This window comes from Ranitomeya variabilis, chromosome 5 (genome assembly GCF_051348905.1).
Source record: "Ranitomeya variabilis isolate aRanVar5 chromosome 5, aRanVar5.hap1, whole genome shotgun sequence".
Lineage (NCBI taxonomy): Eukaryota > Metazoa > Chordata > Amphibia > Anura > Dendrobatidae > Ranitomeya > Ranitomeya variabilis.
In genome coordinates, this window is record NC_135236.1 from 117,957,375 (window position 1) to 117,982,398 (window position 25,024).

At 46.8% G+C, this 25,024-nt stretch overlaps 1 protein-coding gene across 1 annotated transcript in view; it reads left to right on the forward strand.

Moving 5' to 3' along the window:
- The window catches only part of ERLIN2 (ER lipid raft associated 2), a 36,319-nt gene that overhangs the window by 4,303 nt on the left and 6,992 nt on the right, over positions 1 to 25,024 (forward strand). The window contains exons 2-11 of the mRNA XM_077263138.1: positions 3,207 to 3,324; positions 6,671 to 6,752; positions 7,546 to 7,592; positions 9,129 to 9,190; positions 12,270 to 12,395; positions 13,392 to 13,465; positions 18,496 to 18,554; positions 18,810 to 18,901; positions 21,255 to 21,344; positions 23,048 to 23,127. Coding sequence (XP_077119253.1) covers positions 3,218 to 3,324; positions 6,671 to 6,752; positions 7,546 to 7,592; positions 9,129 to 9,190; positions 12,270 to 12,395; positions 13,392 to 13,465; positions 18,496 to 18,554; positions 18,810 to 18,901; positions 21,255 to 21,344; positions 23,048 to 23,127 — 819 coding nt within the window. The 5' untranslated portion in view covers positions 3,207 to 3,217. The remainder of the gene's footprint in view (positions 1 to 3,206; positions 3,325 to 6,670; positions 6,753 to 7,545; positions 7,593 to 9,128; positions 9,191 to 12,269; positions 12,396 to 13,391; positions 13,466 to 18,495; positions 18,555 to 18,809; positions 18,902 to 21,254; positions 21,345 to 23,047; positions 23,128 to 25,024) is intronic.

Here is a 25,024-nt window from a genome sequence, read left to right on the forward strand (position 1 = left end):
GATCAGGACCCCACTGTGACCCATATGGCCATGGTGAGACCCATATGTGCAGGTGCTGACCCCATAGTGACCGCAGCGCCTGCGTTCTCCTCTACCTCACAGATCAGGACCCCACTGTGACCCATATGGCCATGGTGAGACCCGGGCAGATATGTGCAGGTGCTGACCCCATAGTGACCGCAGCGCCTGCGTTCTCCTCTACCTCACAGATCAGGACCCCACTGTGACCCATATGGCCATGGTGAGACCCAGGCAGATATGTGCAGGTGCTGACCCCATAGTGACCGCAGCACCGGTGTTCTCCTCTACCTCATAGGTCAGGACCCCACTGTGACCCATATGGCCATGGTTAGACCTGGGCAGATATGTGCAGGTACTGACCCCATAGTGACCGCAGCATCGGTGTTCTCCCTTACCTCATAGATCAGGACCCCACTGTGACCCATATGGCCATGGTGAGACCCGGGCAGATATGTGCAGGTGCTGACCCCATAGTGACCGCAGCGCCTGCGTTCTCCTCTACCTCATAGATCAGGCCCCCACTGTGACCCATATGGCCATGGTGAGACCCATATGTGCAGGTGCTGACCCCATAGTGACCGCAGCGCCTGCGTTCTCCTCTACCTCACAGATCAGGACCCCACTGTGACCCATATGGCCATGGTGAGACCCGGGCAGATATGTGCAGGTGCTGACCCTGTAGTGACCACAGCTCCCGTGTTCTCTGCTTTATAGATCAAGACCGCTCTGTCACCCATGTGGCCATAATGGGACCTGTATTGGTGCTGACCCCAGAGTGACCGCACAGATCAGGTTCACACTGTGACCCCGGTTGCTTCTCATGATCCGCACATGCCCTTTCACCCTCCCATATAGCTGTCGCTGCACATAGGATCCAGCTGCAAACAAACTTCACAAGTATTTTGGTTGCATACCCAAAGTCACCGTGCAGCCCTACTAAGGAGTGAAAAAAGTTGCCTGACGTATTACTGGGGTTACCCCCTACTTTTACAGTAAAATTTAGTCAACGTGTCACCAGGTGAAAAGTGAGCCGATTTTACTCTTGTATTGTTCCTCCTGCTCTTCTGGGTATTCAGATGAAAAAAAAAAAAATCTCCATACGGCTCCAGAGATCTGAGCCTTTTTATTTAGTGCTAATTTTCATGATGACTCCCAAATGGGTGGAGTTAATAGTAATTATGCAAATCTGCTTAAATACACGCCCCCAGAGTCTTGCAAGCACCACCCTATTCTGACTCCTTATTAGGCTGAGAGTGTTGGGTGCTTAAGATACCGTCTCTATGTACCAGTACTCACACACAGGTAGTTTATCAGATAGCTTGGCTCGACTGCAGAGACACGTATGGAGATTCCTGAAAGAGGTTTATGTTCAAGCTGAATTCTTGTAGTTATGCCCAATTACAGTAGTATCAGCTGCAGTAGGTAAAAGACTTTTCTGAAGCAGAGGTGCAAGATATGTGGATTCTTAATATGGCTGATACACGGACAATGAGGAAGGAGAAGGGAGGACTTACTGACATCAGGGCTCAGGAGGTGGACAGGGAGAGCGGGAGGACAAACCTCTAAGGAAAAATACTGTATGATTCCCGAGGTGTAGGACATGACAGCTGCCCTGGACAAAGATCGGTGACAAATAAAAAGGCTCCAATCTATGGAACATTGTGATGGATTGTAAAAAAACAACCTGAATACTCAGTGGAGCAGGAGGAATAAAATGAGACCAATCTACTGCCTTCTGAACTGGGGACAGAGCCTGTATAATGGGCCCAGGGTGGTATAAGGAATAAATGGGAGAAAGCCTCTGCTGGCCTCCCAGCCCTGCTCCTCTACCTGTGGGAGCTTGGTGAGACCATTGCACCCTCACGTTTCGTCTGACCCGGATGAGACGTTTCTGATTGTCTGCAGCAGTCGCCCCCCTGCCAGATCCAGATACCAAGAGTCCTGCAAACTGTACAGCATAAAGCTGCGCCAATCTTGGAATTTTATATAGTTTTTTTATAGTAGGCAACAATCCCTTTAAGAAAAAATAAATTTTCTTAATAAAGTCGCACAGCCTTGTGTGGTATAATTCTGCGACGTGTTGATATGGTGATGTAGGACTTCCCACTATCTCCTCCTGCCATCGGGGGTGTAGATAACCGGTGCCCTCTGGGTGGCGCTCTGCCACAAGGCTGGACAGGCTCCTGCACCTTTGCCTGTGCCCAGTGTGCCCCATGGTATCTCCGCAGCTGATGGCAGATCACAGTTGGACGGGCTCTGTTCACACTCGTCCTAGGATTACATTGTTACAGTAGCAATGACAGATCTTTGGAATCTGTTTTGAAACCGATCCGGAGGGATCTTGTTGCCCTATAGGACTAGGTGGACTGGGAAAAAAAATATTTGTGGTGGATCTTCAGCCAAAATTGAACCGCTGGCAATCTACAGATCCACGTTTAGATCAGTTTGTGCTAAAAAAATTTTAAAAAAAATGCAGCAGTTGGGTGGGGATATGCTGAAGTCGCATCCACACGTTCCGTAATCTGCTGTGGATTATCGGAGAACAAATCTGCATTAATAATCCCCAGCATTAGTTACTTGTAGATCCGAAATCTTGTAATCTTTTCCCGGACAGATAATGTCTCCGACTATTCCGCAGACAATGGTAATCTGGTGTAGGAGGACTGTGATGACCAGGACCAGACCTCCTATCTGATAATCCAGACTATGCCGGATAATCTGGTGCCGTTCCCATCCTTTATCTGGTCTCTATTATTAAATAAAGGAAGTGTTGATGGCGGCGTCCGTCACCTCATTCATTCTCTGCGCGATCAATAGGGACTGACGCCTTTCGCTATTGATTTCTGGGCTTTTTCTCGGCATGTGGGTGTAATAAAGTGAATCCGGCTGAGCGGGGACACATGCGCTCGGTCCATGTGCTGCTGCCTTATATCTAATTAAACCCTTTTATTTGAAGGAGTTTTCCTATTCCAAGAAGAGGTCATCAATATCTTATCTGTGGGGGTCCGCAACCAGCGTCCTCACCAATCAGCTGTTTTCAGCTCCGGCAGTGGCTGGATGTAAAATGAGCCGAGCAGGGCTAGGGCATCAATATCCTACACATGGAGAATCCCTTTAAGAAGTGTTTTCCAGGGCTGTAATGTGTCATTCTGTAGGGCAATGATCACTGCTTGTGTGTCTTCCAGGTCTCAGGAGGATGTCCCACATCGGAGCTATAGCCGCCATCGCGGTGGCATTCACTGCGGCCGCCCTGCTGTCTGCCGTACACAAGATCGAGGAAGGACACGTTGGGGTCTACTATAGGTACGTGCATCTGGGAGTCCGTTTTTATATTTGTCATGTGTTGTCGAGGAAGACTACAATATTGGGGTTCACTTATCAATGCGACAGAATTTTGGGCAAATATAGAGCAATTTTTTTTGCTCCTCAGGAACATGCCTGTGCTGTCCAGATGATTTGTGCCCTCTACTACCCTGCAAACAGAGGTAGATTTGCCTCTCCACATCTGAGGAGCACAGGGGGACTCAAGCTGCCCAGGTCTAATGATTTGTCAGCTTCAGCGCAGCACTTACAAGCTCCATGGCAGAGGTTGTAAGCGCTGCAGTTGGTAGTCTCGGGGGAAAAAGCGATAACTAATGACATGAAAATTCGCTCCGATCTTGTGAATGGAGAGGATTTTTAATAAGAGGATGATGATTAAAATTACAAAGTGCCTATAAAACAAATGATTGGGACTCGTCCCCTAGTGTCTGACTCCTCAGTACATGCATACAGGTCCAAAGCAAAGCTGTTGTGGATTTACCTCTCATCTCACTCTTTGCAGAGGCTGACGGTTGTACTAAGCAGTGGTGACTGTGCCTCCCCCACGCCCTGTGTGCGCCCACCACACGTGGCAATGACCCCCTGGTGTAATCATTACAGACGCTCCAGGCCACACAGTGTAACCCGGATTACCTAGGACTTTGTAACACTACATTCCTCCTAATTTGGACTGAGGCGATAATGCCCAGTTTGTCAGATGATCTCCATGGGTCGCTGCGTGGCCAGCTGGAATTACTAGGGTAATAATTCCCCCCCTATAAATTATTGGTGGTCCATTTAATAAATGGACGGTCCGCCCCCACCAAGGCAAGAGCCGCTGATGCTATCTCATACAGCGGAGCACTGAGCAGGGGATTGCCTCTGCTTCTAGTAGGCCATGACCATGATGCCGGGCTGTGTAAGTTCTGTTATATTAATGGGTCTACATCTGCATATACTTAAAGGGGTGGACCGCTCACTGTCAGGATTACCGGTGAGGGTGGGCGGTCAAGTGACCATACTTCCAGCCACAATCCGAAGGTCAAGGTCATTTATAGGGGTGTGATATAGGGACCATTAGGTGCCCTTACTTGTGCACGGGGCATTATTGATTACTGTCTTTGTCCCTGTGCCCCTTAAACACCTTTTCTCACTGTCCCCATTAGGGCTCACAATCTACATTCCCTATCAGTATGTGTTTGGTGTGTGGGAGGAAACTGGTGAACCCGGAGGAAACCCATACAAACTCCGTGGAGATGTTATTGGTGGGATTTGAGCCCAGGACCCTGCGGACACTGATATACCGTGCTGCCCACACCTTCTTTTTTGGCCTTTTTCTGTATAATTATTTATTCTGTTTTGCCTATAGGTGTGTGTTTTTAATGAATATATAATAAGTGATGTATTTTTATGTATATTACTGTGAGCTGAATTTAGAAAAGAGTGCAGACTTTTATCAGAAGACCGGAGAACCCCTCTAAGACGTCTGGAGACTTATCCCCCCTCTTAAATGTCACTGTTCAATGATTTATCATTGGTTTCCTTCTTTTCCTGAAAGGGTTACCGATGTTGGCGCTAGCAGTCAGGTGTCATTAGCAGTGACTGGATGATTTATGGCTTAGATCCGGCAGGATATTGGCCGGAGTCCTGTACTTTCTGGCATGACATGTAACACATCCAAGAAGATGCTGTAATTATTTGCCTTCATTTGCATGTCCTCAAACAAAGCTAAAATCCGAGCGGAGTAATAAGAAATCTGCAGAAAGGCTATAAATCATGGCAGCCCTGCATCACTGCCGAAAACACATAAAGGCCTCCTTTATGGAGTGACGACCGCAAGCCGGGAATTACCTGGAACTTCAGAGTTTGTTTTTCATTGGAAGCGTTAGTTCCTGATACATTAGGGAACAACATGCGGAGTAACACCCTGGCATCGCCATATTGTCGGGAACACTTCCTTTACCCGATGGCAACCACATAACGTAGATTGTGGTCACAGTGGGTTTATGGAGTAGGCTCAGGACTTGAGCCCGCACCATATCTGGTGGATGACGGCTGTGTTATACAGAGCATGTGCCTGTAACATCAGTAGTCGGAGTTTGCGCCAATCACTGTTATTTAACCATTTAAATGCTTCTGTCACTGACAGCAATATTTGCATTTTGTCTGTCTGTGTGCACCCATTGTCCCTCCGCGATTAGATTGCGGGGAACCGATGACTTTACCATTGCAGCTGGGAACCTGCCGAAGGTTCCTATAACTACCATCATGGCCACTTCCTGAGCTTCATGGGAGACCTCAATTTCCCGATATCCTGTAACCCTAACCCTAAGTCCCCCATGGGACAGAAAAATAAAGTAAGAGTTTCAATCAGCCCCTTTTTCCCCATATAAAACAAATTATTATATTAGATATTGCCGTGGCCATTAAAATCTGATGTATATAAAGATATAAAATTACTGTACCTGTACGTTAAATGCTGAACATGAGAACGCAAGAATAGCTATTGGGGTTTTTTTTGTTTTGTTTTTTTTGTCTGCTGCACTTCCTACAAAATATGTCATAAGAAGCGATTCAAAATGTTGTATCTAAACCAAAATGGTATCAATAAAAATTTAAGCTCCAAACCCAAAAAAATAAGCTCCATAGGGAAAATGTAAAAAAAAAAGTTATGGGTTTCCGAAAATATAACAAATCCTTATATGGCTATTTGGATGGGGAAAATAAAAAAAAAAGGTGCTGATGGGGAAGAAAAAAATGTGTACAATGACCGAGTCACGATGGGGTTATATATTCACATCTTATAGTGTTATGTCTTCTCACCTGGATATGCCATAATTCTGGCAATGGTGAGGAAGGGGGTATCTTCACCTTATTCCTTGCACATCCGCTGTCCCTGGACAGGAGCACAACTCTGCCATCATTTGCAATACACATGTAGGCCTGGGAGCACATCACATTCCCACTGGTGCCCTGCAGCTCCATCAGCAGAATGCAGGTTACTGATTACGGCAGCCTATATTATGTGTATGTGTCTTCAGGTCTCGGTCCTGTCTGTACATTATCAAAACGCTTCATTTTCCAGTATAGGAATATATTGGGGAATTGCTATTCATCCATCTCCCTGTATACTGGCGGAGGAGCATGAAGGAGCCTTATCCGACCACTTTTACAGTCCTAATAACGAAGCTGTCTAATGTGACACCAGGTAAAATGACCTGCAGTCTTTACTGTGTGATCAGTCTAAACCATCGGCAGCATTTACACTCCATGTTTGGGGCGACTTCCTCTTCATCCATGATTTGCATGTGCTATAAGACAAATGGATACCTCTTCCTTCCTCTTGCAGGGGCGGAGCGCTGCTCACTTCGACAAGTGGCCCTGGTTTCCATTTAATGCTGCCGTTCATAACCTCCTTCAAGTCTGTGCAGGTGCGTATATCCGCGCAGGTGGGTATAGGTGCATGTAGCCGTGCAGGTGCATATAGGTGTGTGTAGCCGCGCAGGTGCATATAGGTGCGTGTAGCCACGCAGGTGGGTATAGGTGCATGTAGCCGTGCAGGTGCGTATAGCCGTGCAGGTGGGTATAGGTGCGTGTAGCCGTGCAGGTGGGTATAGGTGCGTATAGTCGTGCAGGTGGGTATAGGTGTGTGAAGCCGCACAGGTGCGTATAGGTGCATATACCCGCACAGGTGGGTATAGGTGCGTATAGCTAATATATAGGTGCGTGTAGCCGCGCAGGTGTGTATAGCCACGCATGTGGGTATAGGTGCGTATAGCCGCGCATGTGGGTATAGGTGCGTATAGCCGCGCATGTGGGTATAGGTGCGTATAGCCGCGCATGTGGGTGTAGGTGCGTATAGCCGTACAGGTGCGTGTAGCTGCGCAGGTACGTATAGCCGCGCAGGTGCGTGTAGGTGTGTGTAGCTTCGCAGGGGCGTGTAGCCGTGCAGGTGGGTATAGGTGCGTGTAGCCGCGCAGGTGCGTGTAGCTTCGAAGGTGCATGTAGGTGCGTGTAGCCGATCCGTCTGCAGATGGGGTTTTCCAGACCTTGATGGGAATTGTAATGAAGCAGAGATGCTCTGAGGCTTTTGCACAATGCTGCCTGCACGGGATAAAGCGACATAATGTTATTTTGAGAGCTCTTTCGTGGTGATTGTGTTACCATAGATTAGTGCACACTCCTGTGTGATTGGATTACGCTAATGTCCCATTTATTCTTTAGAGCACGTTACAAACTGACGAAGTGAAGAACGTCCCATGCGGCACGAGGTAAGCTCAGCTTCATTTTACTTAAAGGGGTTTCAGATAAACCCTCTTCCCCAGCAGCAACTTCTCCTACTCGCCCTCCCCAGGTCCTGCGCCAAGTCTCTGCCACTGCTCCTACTCGCCCTCCCCAGGTCCTGCGCCAAGTCTCTGCCACTGCTCCTACTCGCCCTCCCCAGGTCCTGCGCCAAGTCTCTGCCACTTCTCCTACTCGCCCTCCCCAGGTCCTGCGCCAAGCCTTCGCCACTGCTCCTACTCGGCCTCCCCAGGTCCTGCGCGTAGTCTGCCCCACTGCTCCTACTCGCCCTCCCCAGGTCCTGTGCCGAGTCTCCCCCACTGCTCCTACTCGCCCTCCCCAGGTCCTGCGCCAAGCCTCCGCCACTGCTCCTACTCGCCCTCCCCAGGTCCTGTGCCATCTCCCCCACTGCTCCTACTCGCCCTCCCCAGGTCCTGTGCCAAGCTTCCGCCACTGCTCCTACTCGCAGTCCCCAGGTCCTGCCCCCATTGCTCCTACTCGCCCTCCCCAGGTCCTGCGCCTAGTCTCCCCCACTGCTCCTACTCGCCCTCCCCAGGTCCTGCGCCTAGTCTCCCCCACTGCTCCTACTCGCCCTCCCCAGGTCCTGTGCCAAGCTTCCGCCACTGCTCCTACTCGCAGTCCCCAGGTCCTGCCCCCATTGCTCCTACTCGCCCTCCCCAGGTCCTGCGCCTAGTCTCCCCCACTGCTCCTACTCGCCCTCCCCAGGTCCTGCGCCTAGTCTCCCTCACTTCTCCTACTCGCCCACCCCAGGTCCTATGCCTAGTCTCCTCCACTGCTTCCGGTGTCAGTCATTGTCTGCAGTGCTGATGTCCTGTCGATAGCGCTGCAGGTATTTAGAGAATTCGGCGGCTTGTGCCGTCAATCTGGGAGGAGCTGCTGATGTCACGATCATTGGCTGCAGGCAATGGCGGTCACGAGGAGCAGAGGTGAAGACTGGCCGTGGGACCCGGGAAGGGTGAGTAAAGCACATTTTGTTTGTTTTTTTAAACAAACTGCATCCGGGCAGAGGGGTTTTCAAAAGCTGGAAACCGGTTTTAATCTTTCATTTTTCATTCTATGGGCAACAGAAGGCGCCACAGCACACCAGATTAATATTCCTTGTCTCACCGCATCACTTATAATTACAAGGCCCTTTCCTTAATGGAGGTTATCCAGGATTAGGGGAACATGGCTGCTTTTTTTTCTTTTCTAAGAGCAGTAATCAGCTGCCCAGGTTGTGTATGGGATTCGGTTCTGTCCCATGACATTAATTGGCACTGAGCTCAAATAAAAGATGCATCAGTCGAGTGCGGCGCTGATTCTGGAAATGTCTATCTGGGGTCACTGGATATTTGCTCTCCGTTATTCTGAGTGATGGTGGATATGCTGATCAGTGCACAATCCTGGGGCGCAGATGATGTGCAGGACACGCTCCAGCCTCCATGTTGTCCAGGCTTTGCTTTTTGTTGTGATCTTGTCCGTACAGTTTTGTATGAGTTCATCGTTCCCCATGTTGTATCTTTCAGTGGTGGCGTCATGATATATTTTGATCGAATAGAAGTGGTGAATTTCCTCATCTCTAGTGCCGGTGAGTAGCCTTCAGGTAGACCTTACACTTTCTTTCCCTTCCTTCGTCTTATGCAGATTGACATATGTCCTATTACGACTAGACTAATGCAGGATTGGAAGGTTGTTTAAAGGGCTATTCCATCTGATAAAGCAATTACATATTTCTGAAATGTACCATCCTGAAAAGATTGTGAGGGTCTGATCTCTGCAGCCCCCACAGGTCATGAGTGGAGCACCTCCTGTGCTGCTGTGGAGCCATGTCTGATTATATTAGTTTGCTTCTAAGTACGAGAAGATTAGAAAATAACAAATGAACCCTACAGTATACTCACCGGTCTAATCGCCCATCGCTCCGTGTGCCTTTTTCAGTGCTGTCTGCCTGCACCAGAATTGCTGATGTCCCATTCTTCATTCACCTGTTGTCAGCAATTGATGAACCTGAAGGCAGGGCTCCGACGACTGTTACATAAACTCCCTGTATACGAGATAACCATACACTGTAGCATCTGGCGTGTCCGGCCGCCCCCCATATGCGTACACTGTGGCGTGTCCGGCCGCCCCCCATATGCGTACACTGTGGCGTGTCCGGCCCCCCCCCCCATATGCGTACACTGTGGCGTGTCTGGCCGCCCCCCCATATGCGTACACTGTGGCGTGTCTGGCCGCCCCCCCATATGTGTACACTGTGGCGTGTCTGGCCGCCCCCCCATATGCGTACACTGTGGCGTGTCTGGCCGCCCCCCCATATGCGTACACTGTGGCGTGTCTGGCCGCCCCCCCATATGCGTACACTGTGGCGTGTCTGGCCGCCCCCCCATATGCGTACACTGTGGCGTGTCTGGCCGCCCCCCCATATGCGTACACTGTGGCATGTGCAGCCCCCCCATATGCGTACACTGTGGCGTGTCCGGCCGCCCCCCCATATGCGTACACTGTGGCATGTCTGGCCGCCCCCCCATATGCGTACACTGTGGCGTGTCCGGCCGCCCCCCCATATGCGTACACTGTGGCGTGTCCGGCCGCCCCCCCATATGCGTACACTGTGGCGTGTCTGGCCGCCCCCCATATGCGTACACTGTGGCGTGTCCGGCCGCCTCCCCATATGCGTACACTGTGGCATGTGCAGCCCCCCATATGCGTACACTGTGGCGTGTCCGGCCGCCCCCCCATATGCGTACACTGTGGCGTGTCCGGCCGCCCCCCATATGCGTACACTGTGGCGTGTGTGGCCGCCCCCCATATGCGTACACTGTGGTGTGTCCGGCCGCCCCCCCATATGCGTACACTGGCGTGTCCGGCCGCCCCCCATATGCGTACACTGTGGCTTGTGCAGCCCCCCATATGCATACACTGTGGCGTGTCCGGCCGCCCCCCCATATGCGTACACTGTGGCGTGTCCGGCCGCCCCCCCATATGCGTACACTGTGGCGTGTCTGGCCGCCCCCCCATATGCGTACACTGTGGCGTGTCCGGCCGCCCCCCATATGCGTACACTGTGGCGTGTCCGGCCGCCCCCCCATATGCGTACACTGTGATGTGTCCAGCCGCCCCCCCATATGCGTACACTGTGGCGTGTCCGGCCGCCTCCCCATATGCGTACACTGTGGCATGTGCAGCCCCCCCATATGCGTACACTGTGGCGTGTCCGGCCGCCCCCCGATATGCGTACACTGACGTGTCTGGCCGCCCCCCATATGCGTACACTGTGGCGTGTCCGGCCACCCCCCCCATATGTGTACACTGTGGCGTGTCTGGCCGCCCCCCATATGCGTACACTGTGGCGTGTCCGGCCGCCTCCCCATATGCGTACACTGTGGCATGTGCAGCCCCCCATAAGCGTACACTGTGGCGTGTCCGGCCGCCCCCCCATAAGCGTACACTGTGGCGTGTCCGGCCGCCCCCCCATATGCGTACACTGTGGCGTGTCTGGCCGCCCCCCATATGCGTACACTGTGGTGTGTCCGGCCGCCCCCCCATATGCGTACACTGGCGTGTCCGGCCGCCCCCCATATGCGTACACTGTGGCTTGTGCAGCCCCCCATATGCATACACTGTGGCGTGTCCGGCCGCCCCCCCATATGCGTACACTGTGGCGTGTCTGGCCGCCCCCCCATATGCGTACACTGTGGCGTGTCCGGCCGCCCCCCATATGCGTACACTGTGGCGTGTCCGGCCGCCCCCCCATATGCGTACACTGTGATGTGTCCAGCCGCCCCCCCCATATGCGTACACTGTGGCGTGTCCGGCCGCCTCCCCATATGCGTACACTGTGGCATGTGCAGCCCCCCCATATGCGTACACTGTGGCGTGTCCGGCCGCCCCCCGATATGCGTACACTGTGGCGTGTCTGGCCGCCCCCCATATGCGTACACTGTGGCGTGTCCGGCCACCCCCCCCATATGTGTACACTGTGGCGTGTCTGGCCGCCCCCCATATTCGTACACTGTGGCGTGTCCGGCACACCCCTTCGTACACTGTGGCGTACTGGGTGAAGGGGTTTGTGTGACGGTTGCCACTCCGATTGTCACCTAACTGGCTGCATAGGTCAGGTGATTCCCACCACCAATCGTGTGACGGCTGATTGATTGTAGGGTCAGGTGACTGGTAATCAGGGCGTCATCACTTCCAGGCTAGAGGGAGATGTCAGAGCCGCAGGGAATTCAAGTGGTAAATTTTGCTGCTTTTTCTCTTCGTAATTATCCATAACCGTGGAAGGGAAATCCATTTAACCAATTTCTTTCAAAAGTTGCATTTACATTGCACAATTATATCTAGAAGAGAGACTCTTGATAATATTCCAGTGGAAACCAGCTGCCGATCACCTGAAGAATGGGAAATGCTCTTTCTCCTACTGATTTGCATAAAAGATCATCCTTCTTGAGAGCAAACCATTGTATGTAAGCATGACCTGTGCTGCTGAGAATATTGGCGACGTGTACACACGGGAGCTGTGGTCGGCCCGTGTAATCCGGCTATTGAATCATCTCTGATCATGTGATGTCGCCAATCGGTGGTCGTTATACACAAGTCGGCCTGTGTACCCCCAAGTTAAGTGTACACGTTGCTTCCCCTGTATTAATCTTTCCTTCTTCCTGTAGTGTATGACATAGTGAAGAACTATACTGCAGATTATGATAAAGCGCTAATCTTCAACAAGATCCACCATGAGCTCAACCAGTTCTGCAGCGTCCACAACCTTCAGGAGGTCTACATAGAACTGTTTGGTAAGTAACCCCCATCTCATCCCTCTGCTATAACCCCTGGCAGATCTGTATTTAATAAAATAAATAAATTGCTTGTCTGTCTCTTCATTTTTATTTTTTTTTACACCTATTTTAAACTTGTTCCCCCTCCTTTTTAAGAATTTATTTTTATTTATCGTTCTGTTTTATTTTTTATTTTTCTATGGTTCAGGGCTAGTAATAGCAATATGGATTGACAATTTGGTTTCCCTTATAATGGAGCTGGTATATTGCCCCAACTACTTGATAATTTCGGTTGCCTTCATAGCAGAGCTGACTGGATCTCTTAGGACCCAGTGGCTCCTCCTCCTTCCTGGCAGCTGGTGATCACATAATTGCTGGGTCCGGAGAAGGAAGCACTATCAGTGCTTTCTATAATGTAAACATCAAGCTGTGTATACAGCAATTGGGATAGCATAGACGATAACAAACCCTCTTTGCCTTCTCTATGGGGAGGCCGGCTCCCCCTGCTGTATGATATCGTACACCTGCTCTCCTATGCAGAGATGTTTCATAACGTCACTGCAGATTAAGACTTATCTTGGATGTTTATAGTCTATGGGTGGCCTGAAAGTAAAGCTGTAGCTTTTCGCTCTAGATTTAAAGGGAACCTATCCCCTTATCCCTGCTACTAAAACCAAAGGCAACATGAATCGGACTCTGAACGGTTCTAGCCATGCATATGTTATATAAAGCTCCAATGTTTTCAAAGAAAATAAACTTTAAAGATTGTCCCAGCGCTTCAAGAGACCTGTCAATCACCTGCCGCAGCGCTGGGGTCTTTAAAGTATAGGTCCTTTGAAACATCAGGGGGTTTCGTAAGATATTCCTGGCCGCAATATCGCAACCAGACGCTGATCCATGCCGCTAATGGAAACGGATGACCAGTTCCCTTTAATGATATGTACTGCTGCACAAATGAGGAATGAACATCTTACTCAATGAGGGAAGTGTGATCTCTTTCTGACTTCTCCACAGATCAAATAGATGAGAACCTCAAGCTGGCGCTCCAGCAGGACCTCAATGAGATGGCTCCAGGGTTAATTATCCAGGTATGGTCAGCTAGTGACTCGTGAGAACTGATCCACAGGGTTTGTCCCACTCTGGTGTGTTCTAGGAAGATGACCTAGCTTCAATGTGTGCTGACATATAGGTCATCAGTGTACTGTCACCACCTGGAAAAGTCCCAGGTTTTATGATCGCAGACTGGCGCCCATAAAGGAGCGCTGTAAATGGAGAACAATCAGGATTTGTTGTTGGTGTGACTGTCCGATGAGGCTTCTGCGATTATTCCATATGAACCATGTGAAAGCTGTGTGTTTTATGCCACTCTGGTTCTATTATATAGGGAAACTTTGTATGTATTAAGCCTGGCAAAAAGTTTCACACCACCACAAAAAAAAAAAAATACATACATACATACATACATACATACATACATACATATAGATCCTACAAAAGAAATACGGAATATACATACCCAAAAAAATGTAAAAAGATAACAACTTTTATTGAAGAACATATAAACAACAGTAACTACAAATGTAAACAGACAAGGTTAACGTATTAGCACATATATGGCGGAAACACCGCACTGAAAAGGTAGCACCTCGGGTTCAGAAATGACACACATGCACGTGTCTAATGAGGACATGTCACTGGCACAGTAACTAGTAGTTATAATCATAAAGTGCATAGTGCTCTATGTAAGTGACGATTGTGCTCAGTAACAACATGCATCTTACATCATAAGTCAGACATCATAATATAAGTATCAAACTATTCCTGTCAGTCTTACCCAGATATATGTTGGTGCCAGTGTGTGTCCGGAGGCCCCAATACATACATACTAGACTGTGGCCCGATTCTAACGCATCGGGTATTCTAGAATATGCATGTCCCCGTAGTATATGGACAATGATGATTCCAGAATTCGCGGCAGACTGTGCCCGTCGCTGATTGGTCGAGGCAACCTTTATGACATCATCGTCGCCATGCTGTGCCCGTCGCCTGGCGGCCTCGACCAATCAGAGACGCGGGATTTCCAGGACAGACAGAGACAGACGGAAAAACCCTTAGACAATTATATATATATATATATATATATATATATATATATATATATATATATATATATATATATATATATATATATATATATATATATATATATATACACACACACACACACACACACACACACACACACACACACACACACACACACACACACACACACACACACACACACACACACACACACACACACACACACACACACACACACACACATATATACACTGTGTGCAGAATTATTAGGCAAGTTGTATTTTGAAGGATTATGTTTATTATTGATCAACTATGTTCTCAATGAACCCAAAAGACTCATTAAATATCAAAGCTTAATATTTTTGGAAGTTGGAGTGGGTTTTTTAGATTTGGCTATCTTAGGAGGATATCTGTTTGTGCAGGTAACTATTACTGTGCAGAATTATTAGGCAACTTAATAAAAACCAAATATATTCCCATCTCACTTGTTTATTTTCACCAGGTAAACCAATATAACTGCACAAAATTTAGAAATAAACATTTCTGACATGCAAAAACAAAACCCAAAAAAATTAGTGACCAATATAGCCACCTTTCTTTATGATGACACTCAGCAGCCTTCCATCCATAGATTCTGTCAGTTGCTTGATCTGTTTACGACCAACATTGCGTGCAGCAGCCACCACAGCCTCCCAGACACTGTTCCGAGAGGTGGACTGTTTTTCCTCCCTGTAGATCTCACATTTTATGAGGACGACAGGTTCTGTATGGAGTTCAGATCAGGTGAACAAGGGGGCCATGTCATTATTTTTTCTTCTTTGAGACCTTTACTGGCCAGCCTCGCTGTGGAGTAGTTGGACGCATGTGATGGAGTATTGTCCTGCATGAAAATCATGTGTTTCTTGAACGATACCGACTTCTTCCTGTACCACTGCTTGAAGAAGTTGTCTTCCAGAAACTGGCAGTAGGTCTGGGAGTTGAGCTTCACTCCATCCTCAACCCGAAAAGGTCCCACAAGTTCATCTTTGATGATACCAGCCCATACCAGTACCCCACCTCCGCCTTGCTGGCGTCTGAGTGGAGCTCTCTCTGCCCTTTACTGATCCAGACTCTGGCCCATCCATCTGGCCCATCAAGAGTCACCCTCATTTCATCAGTCCATAAAACCTTTGAAAAGTTAGTCTTAAGATATTTCTTGGCCCAGTCTTGACGTTTTATCTTATGTTTCTTGTTCAAAGGTGGTCGTTTTTCAGCCTTCCTTACCTTGGCCATGTCCCTGAGGATCACACACCTTGTGCTTTTTGTTACTCCAGTAACGTTGCAGCTCTGAAATATGGCAAAACTGGTGGCAAATGGCATCTTGGCAGCTTCACCCTTGATTTTCCTCAATTCATGGGCAGTTAATTTGCGCCTTTTTTGCCCAACACGCTTCTTGCGACCCTGTTGGCTATTTGCCATGAAACGCTTGATTGTTTGGTGATCACGCTTCAAAAGTTTGGCAATTTCAAGACTGCTGCATCCCTCTGAAAAACATCTCACAATTTTGGACTTTTCAGAGCCAGTCAAATCTCTCTTCTGACCCATTTTGCCAAAGGAAAGGAAGTTGCCTAATAATTAAGCACACCTTATATAGGGTGTTGATGTCATTAGACAACACCCCTCCTCCTTACAGAGATGCAAATCACCTGACTTACTTAATTGGTAGTTGGCACTCAAGCCTGAACAGCTTGGAGTAGGACAACATGTATAAAAAGCATCATGTGATCAAAATACAACTTGCCTAATAATTCTGCACGCAGTGTGTGTGTGTGTGTGTGTGTGTGTGTATATAATAAATATATAATATCTCTACTATATAATAGTGTATATATAACCTGCCGCTTACATGGAGCGGTCACCGGAGCGTCGCGAGGAGCGGGAAAGGCGGTGGAAGGTGAGTATATAATGATTTTTTATTTTTTTAATTATGTTTAACATTTGATGTTTTTACTATTGACGCTGCATAGGCAGCATCAATAGTAAAAACGTGGTCACACAGGGTTAATAGTGGCAGTAACGGAGTGAGTTACCCGCGGCATAACGCGATCTGTTACCGCTGGCATTAACCCTGTGTGAGCGGTGACTGCGGGGAGTATGGAGCGGGCGCCGGGCACTGACTGCAGGGGAATAGGGAGGGACTAATCGGACTGTGGCCGTCGCTGATTGGTCGCGGCAGCCGTGACAGGCAGCTGGCGAGACCAATCAGCAACTTGGATTCCATGACAGACAGAGCCGCGACCAATGAATATCCGTGACAGACAGAAAGACGGAAGTACCCCTTAGACAATTTTTTTAATTATTACAATTATTAATTGTTTTTCAAGATTTATAAAACTTTTTCCAAGAGCAACGAATGGGTTAATGGGGTCTTAAATTTCTCCAATGCTCCGTACTGATTTTACTTGCTTTTTGCAGCGGTCATGTGATGATGCTAACGAATAGCTAGTGATTGGCTGCAGTGGTCACATTACTCATGAACTGCACATGATCGCTGCGGAAATTAAATAGAACCAGTGTGGACTGATGATTATTAAGGAGTATGTGGGATTTTCTTTTACCTTTTTTGTTTTTATTCAAAGGGGCTGACAAGTGAAAATATGTTATCAGCTATTCACAGACGTGATCGGTGGGGGTCCGATTGTGGGGATCCGCACAGATGGGCAGATTGAGGATTTTTTAATTTCTGTTTTGAAATGGCGTGGCTGGGAAGCCTGAGCACCACTCCACTGATTCTCTGAGACTGCTGGGAAAGCCTCTGCAGCTCTGTAGGGCTGAGCAGGTGCACGGACTTCCCTTATGAATGGGAATGCGTTTTAAAAGGTTGCGAATGCCAGAAAAACTCCACTTCACCAATAGAGCCTTCGCCCTTGTACACATTTGCTGTGTTAACCTTGGGGTTAGACTGTGGAGATGTCCATGTCATCTGAATATAATGGATCCATCCTGGATGACTGCTGCTGGCTTTCTTTTTGTCTGTGACCTGCACATTACATTCTAGTAGTAGATGAGACAATATGGCTAGACATTATCTCTAACAACCTAAATATCTGGATTGGAGCAGAGGAGAACATCATGACCATGACAGCTGTGCCAGATACAACATGCCCTGTAGCAGTGGCACTCGCCTGTGTCAGAGCCTAGGCATAAAGACTTCTAGTCTCCATGGTTGAGGGGCTGACAACCTGTATCACTACTGTGCACATTATTTATAGTGGGCTTTTTATTAGTAAGTGTCATTTTTCCTTTTAAAGTGAAGTTTCAGATTTGGCCAACGTTTTCACTTAAAGAAGCACTCCTCCCATCAAAGGCTTTATCCTGTTAGTATATTGCAATCATCATATTATACAGCACTGTGTACTTACAATTGCTCATTTTGCCTTTCTACCCAGCTAATTTTTTTCTGCTCTATGTAGAACAGAAAGCCTCTTGTCCCTGCATGAATCATCCCCCTCTTCATCTCCTGACCCAGCAGCTCTGGTTCTCACTTTGGCAGGGAGTTTTGCAGTGACTTTATACAGGAACAATTGACCTCCTGTTTGTATATGGAGCTTAGAAGGATTCAGCTTGTTGTTTTTAATCACGTGATGTCATAGACATAATGGAAAAGAGAATAATTAGCTGGGTAGAAGGGCAAAATGAGCAGTTGTATGTACACAGTGCTACATAATATGATGACTGCAATATATTAAGAGGGTAAAAATGTTGACTGGGGGAGGAGGAGGTGCTTCTTTAAAAAAGGCCTTTTTAGTTCTGTCTGCATGTATGTTGTGGCCGCTGACTAGTCCTCCTACCAGCCAACTAGAAGTGACTTTCTTTCCACACCACTCCTTGTGACTGCATGGTAGACTAAACTGCACAGGGCGTACGGATACAAGCCATCCTGACCTGACAAATGTAGGATAATAATAATGTCCATTTACTTGGTCACACAGCAGGGCTTGTTTCATAATGGATCTGACTATCGATCTTCTGCTTTTGTCTCCTCTCTGTCCAGGCTGTCCGAGTCACAAAGCCAAATATCCCTGAAACTATACGCAGGAACTATGAGCTCATGTAAGTGCTGGCCACATTACCCACATGCTAAGTTATTACCTGTACGAATGCCGGTCATGGGCAGCGGGTATTCTAGTGACTGTAGGGCAGCGTAGAGGGCAATGTGGCGATCAGGCAGTTTATTAAAAATCTAAGAATGCGTGTAAAAGTGCATGTGACGTCCAAGTATGAAGCTGGGTGACGTTGGCAATGAAGGGCTTTCATAGCCGTGGGTTGTAAATGTCTCTCCTTTTTTTTTTTTTTTTTTTTTTATAGGGAAAGTGAAAAAACCAAGCTCCTCATTGCTGCACAGAAGCAGAAGGTGGTGGAGAAGGAGGCTGAGACGGAGAGGAAAAAGGCCTTGATTGGTAAGCCCCCTAAATCCCATGGACGCGCAGACTGCAGTCCTATTCTGTGTGCTTGGGATGAAACCGAAAGTTGCTGGGGTTTTCTTCTGTGTGACACTTCATATGTATTTTTTGGCTAAATTAACACATTTGCATTTTGGGTTCAATTAAAGATCTTTGTTTTCCTTCTACAGACTCCGTGTTAGGCCACGTTCACACATTCAGTATTTGGTGAGTATTTTAGCTCAGTATGTGTAAGCCAAAACCAGGAGTGGGTGATAAATACAGAAGTGGTGACATGTTTCTATACTGATTATACTTCTCTGATTGCTCCACTCCGGGTTTTGTCTTAAAAATACTGAGGTAAAAAACTCACCAAATACTGAGCGTGTGACTGTGGTCTTATACTGTCTGTTGCTGGCTGAGGAATGACTTGGAGAATCTGTCCGTGAGCTCGTTATGTCAGGAGTGTCTGTAATTCTTAGGTCGCGTTCACACAACTGTATGTTCTGTTGGAGTCTTTTCCATGAAACAGACTGCATTCGGACCAGTGTTATTCAATTGGGCAGTGCAGATGAGTGCAGTTTTTTTTTTCACTGATATCTGTATATTAAAAAAATCGCAGCGTGCACGAGTTTCTTCCGTGTGTCGGATGAGACTCGCCCATTGAAGTCTACAGGTGCACAAAAAGAAGGATCCGATGCCGTACGGAGCCATAACATCCGATCTTCACAGATGCATTGCAGTTTATTAACATCCAAAACTGTAACTGGTCTTATAAATGATTAATGGCTGCTGTAAAAAGACAGATTTTATATGTCTGGCACATGGATCACAAGCAAAGAAAAAAACTTTGTCCCAGGATTTAGGATAAAACAGACAATTTTTTTTCACCGCTGGTGTGAACTTGGCCTCAGGGTGAGGGCAGTAGGTCAGGTGTTGTGAATTCTGCTCTTGGGCTCCCTCCGGTGGTTGTTGGTGGTAGTGCAGTTGTCTTGGGGTTGTAATCCAGGGCAGGTGTTTCTGCTGATTGCAGCTCTATTACGTATTTAGGTGTGCAGGATCCATGAGTCCATGCCAGTTGTCCATTGTACTTGGAGGGATTGCATCTCTCTCTGGCTCCTCATGCCCTGCTGCCAATTCAGCGAAGATAAGTGTCTGGTTTTTTGTCTCTCTGCACACATGCAGTGTGCTTTGCAGTTCAGTGCAATTCATTGTGTTTTTGTCCAGCTTAGACTTTGTTTGGATTTTTCAGTCATGCTGGATTCTCAGGAGATGCAGATATACTTTCTATGTCTTTAGTTAGATGTAGAATATTTGTATTATCTGCTGTGGATATTTTTAGGATTTTAATACTGACCGCTTAGAATTCTGTCCTATCCTTTTCTATTTAGCTAGAAGTGCCTCTTTTGCTAAATCCTGTTTTCCTGCCCGCGTGTGTTTTTCCTCTTATACTCACAGTCAATATTTGTGGGGGGCTGCCTATCCTTTGGGGTTCTGCTCTGAGGCAAGATAGAATTCCCATTTCCATCTATAGGGGTATTTAGTCCTCCGGCTGTGTCGAGGTGTCTAGGACGTGTTAGGTACATCCCACGGCTACTTCTAGTTGCGGCGTTAGTTTAGGGTTTGCGGTCAGTACAGGTACCACCTACTCCTGAGAAAGTCTCTCATGCGGCTCCAAGGTCACCGGATCATAACAGGCAGGGTGGCCAAAACTGCGCCCACCAATATGGCTGCATAACTTTATTTCACTGTTTTTAGGCCTTTTGGCCAGCATAGGAAAGGTACAGTGTCACCACTGAGAAGTTAAATCACACAGGCGTTTTTTTTTTTTGTTTGTTTGTTTTTTTTAATCAGATTCTATTTTAAAATCCTCCTCAAAAGACTCCGTGTGACCCTATTGTCTCCCTTCTTCTCGGCTCTTCTCATTATCTATGATCACATGTATGTCAAGCTGTCACGAACTTGCCCTCCTCTGATCCTAAACTGTTCTCCATTTTGCTGAATTGAATGACTTTTTCCCCTTCTGTGCGCGCTTTGCAGGTCGAGATTTAATTTATTTTTTTTCTTATTTTATTTGGACACAATAGAAAACCTTTTAGAGAATGGTACAACATGAATGTGCATGTATCACAGACCCCTTGGGGTAAATGGCCTCCAGCAGACATATATACATACTCACGTGGTAACAATTCACTTATTACAGTAATGACGATATGAACCCAATTACAAGAAGGAAAAGGAACCAGCAACCGCAGGATTCTTTCATTTCCTACCATAATGACCTGTACTTATGTAGTAATCTGCCTAGAAATGGTTGCAGTGTGTTCACACATCATTCATCTTGGCTTTTTTTTTTCTCTTTGCCAAACAGAGGCAGAGAAAGTGGCCCAAGTTGCGGAGATCAAATTTGGACAGAAGGTTATGGAGAAGGAAACGGAGAAGAAGATTTCTGAGATTGAAGGTAATTGTTAGATGAGATTGCGCTTTGTGTCGCCTTGTAATATGCTCCATGTCCAGGGCCTTGTTTACTAGATCCATGACTTTGTTTAATCCAGACGCCCCTTCTATTAACATCCTGAGGCGGTCTGCTTATTCTCCCCTACAAACATGGCTATTGTGAGAGGAGAAAACATGCCTCATGGAGGCGGCCTACAGACTGCAGTGTAACAGAATACAAGAGACTTCATTGTGAGTCATCTGTGTACGCCGCCAAATTATGCAGATTGGATTTAGGTGCCATACAGATGTCATTTTTTTGTTTTTCACATAACCTCATGGATGGTATTGTGTGTCAGGTCTCTTTGGAGCACTGAAATCAATCTCAAACACCTGTGATAATTAGTTTGCCCAATTAAAGGAAAACTACTTAAGGAGGACAGGTTTCAAGCAATATGGTAAAGAAAAAGGATCTCTGCTGTCTAAAAGCATCAAATGGTGAAAAGCCTTGGACAAGGTATGAAAACATTAGATATTTCACGAAAACTGATACGTGATCTTTGTACTGTGAAGAGATTTGTGGCTGATGGAAGCACAGAGGTTCATGCAGGTAAAGGCATAATGAGGAAGGTTTCTGATAGACCACTTCATCGGAATAAGAGAGCAGCTGTTAAAATACCATTACAAAGCAGCAAACAGGTATTTGAAGCTGTCGGTGCCTCTTCAGGCCATGAACTTCAAGCTTCAGGACCCACCAGATACTTTGTTAGGCTACTACTCTGCCGAACCTAAACTGTGCTCACAAGCCCAAACTGCTGCAGTCCAGACATGCATGAAGAATTGTTGCAGAACAGAATTGTTCACCGATGAGTGCTGTGCAATTTTTGATGGTCTAGAATTAGATGGATGGAGAAGTAGATGGCCACCATGTCCCAACAAGGCTGTGGCGTCAACCATGTTTTGTGCCGGAATCATGGGGAAGGAGCTTGTAGGCTCTCTTGGGATCCCAGAAGGTATGAAAATGAACTTAACAAATTATATAATGTGTCTGACAGACCACTTTCTTCCATGTTACAAAAAAGAACCGTGCGATCCATGGAAGAATCCTCTTCATGCTTCAATATGTATCATCTCCTGCTGCAAAGAAAACCTACTGCTATGGGCATAAAATGAGAGAAACCCATGGTTTCATCCTCCCCTGACCTCAACCCTATTGAGAACTTTTGGTGACCATGGTTTTTACTGACCATTTACTTATAACACCGACAACTAGCTGTCATTGTACATGTGGGTATCCTATATGCACCATGTGACTATGCACTTCTGTATGAATGGCTGAAAACAAGGTTTGACAGAAACACGCGACACAATAACGACTGTAACGAGTTACTGAAACTGAGAAGAGAAAGTACAAGTTCCTTGAAAATAAACCAGTCCCTTGTAAAGCTTTTCAGCCTGTGGTACAACATAGGCACAGTGGCTCAGTGATTAGCACGTTGCTTTGCAGCACTGGGATCTTGAGTGCAAATGTGACCTAGAACAACATCTCCAAGCAGTTTGTATGTTCTCCTCATGTTTGCGTGGGTTTCCTCCAGGTTTTCCGGTTTCCTCCCACACTCCAAAGGCAGACTGATAGGGAATGTACATAGTGTCCATAACGCACTGCCAGATATCGTGGCGCAATAGAAGCAAAAAAAAAATTGGTTTCTTAATGCTTTTGTTCTGCAGATTCTGCCTTTCTAGCTAGAGAGAAGGCGAAGGCCGATGCCGAATTCTATACAGCTAAGAAATTAGCAGACTCCAATAAGGTAAAGTTGCAAATTTATTTTTCTAGACTCAATTCTGGACACTGTTTAAGGGTACCCCTTAATTTATCCAAACTGCACCATACCAGTGTATGAGGAGGACATTCTGATGTGTGCCTACACTGTGAGCACTGATTGGACAGTGTATGGACAACCCCACCCCCCAACTGGTAACACCCACTTGTCAATTTATTCCTAAACTTCTACGAGGAATAACCGAGGAACATCACAACTTACAGTTCTCCCAGAACTGTTTATATGGAGGATACACGTACTTACTAACAGACTGCCTGGAGCAGTGATGAGCCATCTTTAAAGGGGTTATCTAAGCCTTTTTTCCCCTACTATTGGGCTGAGCACTTTTTGGGAGGTGATTGCGGACTACCTGACGGTTGTGCTGTGCGCCGATCTCTCCCAGCTCAGAGCAGTCACAGACCCACACATGGAGGTGACCTCACGTATACAGAGCAGTTCCTTCCACTCTGCTCTGTTGATGGGCATCACTGCTGACATCATATTGATTGACAACCAAATAAATAAGGCAGCACACTGTAGCGGCAAAACTTGCAAACATGAAATATGAAAATTGAATTGCATTACTGTAGTAGAAATATGAAAAATTGAGAAAGTTTAGTGCATAAATTGGCCAATTCATGTGTACCTGGTAGCCACAATAAGGCATTTCTCGTTTACCAGGACCTATCAATGCCATCCTCTCTGAGAATAAAGTCTTCATCTGAATGGAAACCTAATGTGAGTTCTCTGTTAGACTAAAATCTCTGAATTGGCCAATTTATGCGCTAAACTTTCAAAACGTTTCATATTTCTAATACAGTAATGCAGTTCAATTTTCATATTTCATGTTCCCAAGTTTTGGCACTACAGTGTGCTGCCCTTTTATTTGATTGTATATGAGTTGGTGACTCTAGGTTCCGCACCTGTTCACACTTAGTCTATGTTTGGATGTGACGGTCAGTTTTTTTTTTAAGTTGATTGACATCCGACTCCTAATCTACATGATTGCATTGACACCCTGTCGTCAGCAGAAGAGAAGGAATTCCTTAGTCCATGTGACGTCGCAAAAAGTGGGAGAACGGCCGTGAGGAGCGGTTGTTTGCCCGCTGTGAGCCAGGAGAGAAAGGTACACGGCATTACAAGCATGTAGTTGTCACTTATCGGCAGGTAGTCGCTTAGCCCCACAGAAGAAGAGATGCAAGTCCTGGATAACCCTTTAGATATCTTAGGACAAGCACTTTAACTAATAAACTGTATTCATTCTTCATCAGGGCACCATTACCGGGCCTTGTTTAGGACTAGGGCACTTCCAATGATTGGCGGAGCTGTTGGCCAGAATAGTGCGCTCTGAACAGTGCAAGCAGAGGCAGCTTTGTGTCTCTAGCTTCAGGGTAGCACAAGAGATCTGCGACTGGACGAATCCAAAGATTCCTGGCCCGCTTCAGAGCAGTGCTTACAAGCTCAATACCATCAGTATGTAAGCACTGCACCCCTTGGCTAGGAGACCAGCCACCTCTGATAGACTGCAGTGGTGGCCTGTTACCTAGGCAATGAGCAGTAAACAAAACCTAAAAATCCCATTATTAAGATTGACGTTGATGTTTAACCCCGTAGTGACGGAGCCAATTTGCAGCTTAATGACCAGGCCAATTTTTACAATTCTGATCACTGTCACTTTGAGGTTATAACTCTGGAACGCTTTAACGGATCCCACTGATTCTGAATTTTTTTTTCCGTGACCTATTGTACTTCATGTTAGTGGTAAAATTTCTTCGCTATTAGTTTTGTTTATTTATGAAAAAAACAGAAATATGGCGAAAATTTGTAAAATTTAGCAATTTTCAAACTTTTAATTTTTATGCCCTTAAATCACAGAGATATGTCA